This window comes from Talpa occidentalis, unplaced genomic scaffold (genome assembly GCF_014898055.3).
Source record: "Talpa occidentalis isolate TD23 unplaced genomic scaffold, MPIMG_talOcc4v2.1 talOcc4.17, whole genome shotgun sequence".
Classification (NCBI taxonomy): domain Eukaryota; kingdom Metazoa; phylum Chordata; class Mammalia; order Eulipotyphla; family Talpidae; genus Talpa; species Talpa occidentalis.
Genome location: NW_023601754.1, coordinates 45,239,974 through 45,246,404, shown reverse-complemented (window position 1 = coordinate 45,246,404; position 6,431 = coordinate 45,239,974). Strand labels below are relative to the sequence as shown.

Here is a 6,431-nt window from a genome sequence, read left to right as displayed (position 1 = left end):
GTGTCAATTTCTGACTGCGGCGGGGCCGGGCAGCCGGGGCACCTAGGGCGGGCGGACTTGACAGTCGGCCCGTCTCCGCGGCCCGTTTCTTCTCTCCCTAAAACCTTTTTTCCCCACCCCCACCCCCCCGCTCGCTCTCCTCTTCTCCCTTTTCCCCTTCGCTTGCTCCACCGCGCGCGGCCCGCGCTAATTACACCCAACCACCCATCAGTGTCCGTGTCCCCCGGGTCGTCAGCCCCGGGACCCGCGGGCGTGTGTGTGCGGGCTCTCGCCCCGATGAGGGCCCCGCGCCCGTGAGCGAGTGACCCCAGGGGCGGGCTGCGGAGAAAGCAGGCGGCGAGCCGCCGGCCTAGGCCGCGCGGCCTACGCGGAGGTCGGCGCAGAGGTGATTCCGAAACCGAAAAAATATATACCCATTCCTATTAGGAGCCCTCAGAGCTGAAGTGTGCCCTTCCCGCCACGCCCAAGCAGTCCTTTTTCGTGCATTAACATCCCCTCCCCCCCAAAGGAACTATGGAGGCCGCGCCCGGGACCCCCCCGCCGCCGCCATCAGAGTCGCCGCCGCCGCCATCGCCGCCGCCACCATCAACGCCTTCGCCTCCTCCGTGTTCCCCCGACGCCTGCCCGGCCACCCCGCACCTCCTCCACCACCGCCTCCCGCTCCCTGACGACAGGTCAGGCCCCCGGCCCGGCCGGGGCGGCGTCCCCGGGGGGAGGAAGAGGAGGAGGAGGAGGAAGGGGGGCGGCCGCCATGTTGGGCCGGGCGGCGGAGGAGGAGGAGGAGGAAGGGCGGGGTCGGTGGGTGTCTCTCGCTCGCTCGCTCTTTCTCGCTTGCTTTCTCTCCCGGCCTCATGCGTTTCCCCCCCCTCGCGGCGCTCGCCCGCTCTCCCTCGCTCTCGCTCTGTCTTTTTTGGGCGCCATGCTGAGGGGAAGGTGAGGAGGCGCCCCCCGGACCCCCCGCGCCCGCCCGCCCGCCCTGGGGAGGGGGCGCCGGGGGGGGCTGCGGAGGCCCACGGGGGTCCTGGCTGCCCCTGCGCCCGGAGCTGACCGCCACGGGTCCGCCCGCCCGTCGCCTGGCTTCGGGGAATGGGATGGGGGAGGGGTTCCCGGACCCTTCTGGGGGGATAGCGAGCCACAGCCCCGCTCTTAGGGCTTTGGAGTCGGGGTCCCCCTGTCCCCGGCAGTATCCTTTCTCCTGGGGGAGGTGTGCCCTACCCTGCTTGGAGAGGTCCTCTAGTTTCCTTAGGAGGCAGAAAGTGGGGTTTTGAGCAGTCCTTTCTCCATCCTTCTCATGGGGGGGTCCTTTTGGTCCGGGCGCTCTGGCGCTAATTTTTTTTTTTTTTTTTTGGCGGGAGGTGTTTCCTCGCTGTTCCTGAGAGGGTAAAATTGGTGGTGGTGGGGGGCTTTCTCGCCCCTGATGGAAGCCCCTGCCTCTTTTGCGGGAGAAGACCCTTCCCCATGTTTTTCCTTAAAAGCAGTGGGGGGGGTCCTCTCGCTCATCGTAAGTAGGTGATGCGTTTTTTGGGGGGACCGCGGGTGAGGTTTGGTTCCCTGCCTTGGAGGGGAGAGGAAGTTGGTCCTCCCCCCTTTCTCATGGGGTTCCCTCCTCTTTCGGGCTAAAATCGGGCGCCATCCCTTCCGGGAGAAAGGAGGTTTCCTTGTGCGTTGGCAGGGGGTCAAAGGGAGCGCCCCCTTCCCTTTATTTTAAAGTGCGAAATGGGTTCCCCCCACGCCCTTCTCTGGGGAGAGATAAAGAGGTCAGCCCGGCAGCGCGTTTCAGGAAGGGTGTGGGGCCCCTTTCCCCCCCCCCGATCCCGCATAAGGTATGGGGTGCAGGACTCGCCCACCCTTTCCTCGTGGGGCAGGGGAAGAGGTGGCTGGAGAGTGGATTTGGAAATGGGAGGAGGAAAGCCAGTCTCGGAGGGAGTGGGGGTGGGGAGGGGAAGAGAAGGCGCTGGACAGATGGCCGCCCCGTCGCAGCCCTGGCTGGGGAGTCGCCGAGGACCCTCCCCGAGACAGGGGTCTTCGCTAGGGCTTCCCTGCCAGGCACCACTGCCCCTTCTCCCCACTCCCACCGCCCCTTTTCCCTTTCTCCTTCACAGACCACACTTTGCCTTTTAAAAGAAATGCCACCCACATTCAGAGACACAAGTGCAGCAGTTTGGTGAGCTTTTACAAATTTTTGTTTTGTTCTGTTCTGTTTTTGTTCTAATTAAATGTATCGTCCTGGGGATCGCAGCCCATCGCAGCCTGACTCCAGTTCAAGGAAATAAACAGATTAGCAAAGGTCTGTTCGCTAAGCCCACGTCGGGCTTCCGGGCCCCTCTGGGGGGCAGGTGCATTACTCAAAGGTGCTTACACGCTTTATTCGACCTCTAAGGAGTTCTCTTATGTCAGAAGTGTATGTCTTACAATGGGTTGGGATGGTAAGTAGCCTCTTTTATTGAGTAATTCAATTATCTCCCTCTTTCTGTCCCTTTTCCTGCCTGCCTTCCTCCTCGCCTGTAGACCAAAAGTGATGCTTGAGAGAGTGAATTTATAATGTTCAAATCAGGATTCTAACCCTGTTGAGCCCTTTTAGACTTGCACATCCTTTCAATGTTTAATTTTTTTTTAATTATATGTACACAGTTTTCTCCAAGGAAAAAAGTGTTACTGTAACATGACAAAAACCTATGTAAAAAAAGGCCCCTGTTTTCAGGCCCTTGGTGACCCTCTTGCTATTTCAATCCATGGCTTTGTCTCCAACCTTCATCTTTGAAGAAAGTGGGCACTCCCAAGCCCAGTTGTAGGAGACAAGGTTACTGAACTTGGTTTATGATATTTGCATTCAAGTTAATGTTCTCCCTCCCCCCACCCCCAAGATTATGGTTCAAGTAGATTCCATTTTCTCATTTTACTCCAATGTCTCTTATGGTGATGGACGGTTAAATTAAGCAAGTCATTTGTAAAGTACTGTTTAAGCACCAAATCTGTAAACTGTGTCAAGCCCCAATCTCCTCTGCTTGTCTGCACTGTTCCTTTGTTCGAAAGCACATGCCTGACCGTGAAAAGTTGATGCAAACGGTGTTACACGCCCAGTCATGGTGGAGAGAACACTTCCTCCAGCCCCCCCCTCCTCCAGACCCCTGTCCTACACGTACAAGGAAAAAAACAGCCACAGGAATGACTTGCAGAACCAAACACGACTTCCGATGTGTTTTACAAGCATAAGTTCTTCGTTAAAAGACAAAACACGCTGAAGGCCCATTTTTCCCTTTCGCCCATCTTTGGTCGTGACAGTGTTGGAGAAAACTTTTTAACACACAGCCTTCCTCCCCTCCCAAGATCTTGTTTCTTTTTTCCATTCTTAGGAGGAGGGGAAAAGTTCACTCCCATTTGGAGGAGGAAACATGTAAACTGCAACTCAGTGGATCGTTTGTTTTGTTCTTCCTCTCAATGTGTTCACTACTGAACTGCCCTAAGGTGGTGGTCTTTAAGATTTGTAAAAGCGGTTATGGAGGCAGAAGTGTCCACACCGTACAGTATCCTGCAAAAAAAATGTCTGAAGCACAAAATAAACACACTCCAGTGCGCAGGGTCAGCCAAAAATGGATTTCGTTGATTTGAAGTTTCCCCTCCTTTGTGAAATTCCTCCCCCAGGAGCCAAGAGCAGGAACGGGATGCTCCCAGCTGACCCAAGTTTTGAGGGCTAGTCTGAGTTCTAGAAGGATGCTTAAATTTTAAAATGAAATGTTCAGTAAATGGGATTTCTTTTATAGGAAAATATTTTAACCACATTCTTTGAATTTAAGAGTATTTCCCCAAACATTAAAAAAAAAAAAAAAGGGCATATCAACACAGGGTTTATTGTGGTGGTTTTTTTTTTTTTTTCCCTTCTCAAAGGAATCTCATCCATCAAATCTCCGAAGCCCCAGTAATAAGGTCAAACTGTATTTGGTGGTCTTTGTTTTTGAAATGTCACAGTACTGCCTTTTTTTCCCCCAAACTGATGTACTGATTAGTTTAAACTCAAATTAATGGATGTTGCAAAAAAAAGAAAAGGGTGTCACTCAGAATCCCTGATTTAACAGCCACTCTTACATATACTCTTCAACTTTTAATTTTCTTTGGGGAGTGGTTTAATCTGAAAGCAAATAAAAAAATTCTCCCAGTAGAAGAAAATCAGTTGTTACCAGGAAAACGTGGAGATCCTGGTCATAAAACCCATTTAGTTTTTATTCCATTTATGTTTGCTCTTCAAGAAAATTCGCCCTCCCCCTCCCCAAGGCTTTCTAATTCAGTCTGTCCTGTCTCCCAGATAGGGTTTCGATTTGCTCTGAAGGTTTAAATTTTCGATTCTTGACAAGCCAGAATTTAAGTAGAGCTATTTCAGCAAGCCACTCCTGTGAGGCTTTTCCTTAGCCAGGAAGGCTGATCCCAAGGGAAAATTGTTTTGCACCTGTGGAAATGAAGGCTTTCCCAGCTGTTGACTACCTGGCAAGTTAGAGACGAATGGTTGACTCTGAGCTTGTATGTTACCATCTGGTTGAATTTGTGACAATTTCATATTGAGCTGATTTAGTCATTTATCATTTACAAATGCGCCACTTGCTCTCCTTTCTCTTAGACCTCTTTTCCCTCCCCAGATGGGAGAGAAATGGAAATCTCAAACAGCCTAATTCGTTGTTCACTTTCGCCACGTCCACCTTTTTGGTTGTTACTGAGTCCCCCAAGAAGCATCTCTTGCTTGTAGGCATGTTACAGTAAATATCACTATGGTGAGACTTCATGAAACTGTTTCCACTTCCACGCCTCCTTGGCAGCTTTCGGTCAAACCAGTATGCCAGAGACCCTAATTGTGGTCCCTGGTGGATGCTGTCTTCTGGCACCGGAGCAACTGGTTCTGCAGCAACTGGTTCTGACTCGGTGAGGCGGTTGAGTAACTGACAAGCGAATTCAGAGCAAATAGTTAAATGGCTGTTTCTATACGAGTGGGGCACTCGCCTGTACCTTGGCAACAGGACTACTGACACAATAGAAGGGAAGGATGGTTTCTGAGATTTCTGGCAGTTGGAATTTAATAAGCTGCTCCGCTGACGCAGTCTGCTTATTGGTGGAGGGAATCCTGTCAGAATAAATGGTTGGAGGCTGGTTTCATAATTAAAGCCTAATGGAAAGAGTGGAGAAGCTGCTGGCTTCTCTGGGTAGCAGAGAAAGTTCATTTGGATAAGTTAGGGTAACAACACTTCATGGATTTGACTTTCTGTATTGCTCTGCCTAACCTTGGCTGTAGCCCTCTCGCCTTGGCTGTTTAACCAAGGCACATTCTTGAAGACACGGGAAAGTTTTTTGTGTTGATTTAGGAATGAGGTCATGTGGGCAGTTTTTTTTTTAAAAATGTGTCTTGGTGGGTCCATGACAAGAATGAAGATGGCCTCTTGGTTGGTGTGGAGTAGCTGTGTGCTGCTGTTAGAGTAATATTGTAGCGGAACGCAGGATGTTTGCTCAGAACTGACTTTGTTTCTTTTGGCAATTGAGGATCTTTTTGTTATTATTTTGGTCATTTTTTGTCTGTGTGAGTTGTGACTCAGCTCTATTTGGAAGGCAAGTGGCCGAGATCTTCTGGACACTGGAGGTGGGGTCTGGATGTGAAGGCACATTGTGGGTTCAGGAGGCAGATAAGACTGTTGGGGGCCTGTGCCGGGCACCCACACAATGCCCAGCACCCAGTGACTCTTTTTTTTTTTTTTAAATCTTCCTCCTGTCCTTCCTAGAGAAAACTTCTAGATAGAACCTATGGTCTGGTGTGTTAACAGAAGTAATAACCTCTGTGTTTTTGAAGGAAGCCAAATTATCTTTCACCTTTTAGGGTGTGGTCAGCTTACTTAACTGCAAGGAGCTGATCAAAGTTGAAACTAGGTAGACGCCATCTTAAGGCACTTCTTGCTTGCTCCACAGTCTTACTACCGCAGCTAGGGTAGTCTGACTTCACATGGACTCCCTTCCTGGCTCGCCTTTTGCAATTAGGATGAGTCAGTGCTATCACCTTAAGCAAGGCCTTTACCTTTCCAGAGTTTGTGAGATAAATGAGCAAGATCCCACCCAGCTCCAGGATTCTCTTGCCCCTGCAGGTTCAGCTGAGTTGGTTCAGGGCTGGCTCTCCCTTCCGGCAGCCAGACTTGTCCCGTGCTTTTCTTGGAGCAGAAATGTGTTCAGTGTGTGCAGGCAGCCCTTCTCTCACGAGAACTTTATTTAGACCTGCCTTTACCAGGTCTCGTATTGCCTTCCCGTGTCTGGCCACTGTAAGGGGTTTCTGTGGCTACTACAGTTCCCAGCTGCAAAAGAGATGCATTAAAGACGAATCTGAGGTTAGATCATGAGCCGATACAGCAGGAGAAACCCTGGCTCAGTAGCTGAGCACCAGGTCCTGGTAGTCCCAGAAACCACAA

At 51.1% G+C, this 6,431-nt stretch overlaps 1 protein-coding gene across 5 annotated transcripts in view; it reads left to right on the top strand.

The window, feature by feature from the left end:
• Positions 1 to 634: 634 nt before the first annotated feature.
• The window catches only part of ZC3H4 (zinc finger CCCH-type containing 4), a 33,492-nt gene continuing 27,695 nt past the window's right edge, over positions 635 to 6,431 (top strand). Inside the window, exons 1-2 of one of the 5 annotated variants that reach the window (XM_054697258.1) lie at positions 635 to 674; positions 2,103 to 2,164. In XM_054697258.1, coding sequence (XP_054553233.1) covers positions 2,127 to 2,164 — 38 coding nt within the window. In that variant the 5' untranslated portion in view covers positions 635 to 674; positions 2,103 to 2,126. Of the gene's footprint in view, positions 675 to 803; positions 934 to 1,508; positions 1,824 to 2,102; positions 2,165 to 2,239; positions 2,427 to 6,431 lie in introns of those variants that run through there. The other 4 variants (XM_037516848.2, XM_037516849.2, XM_054697257.1 and 1 more) reach the window with 4 other exon arrangements.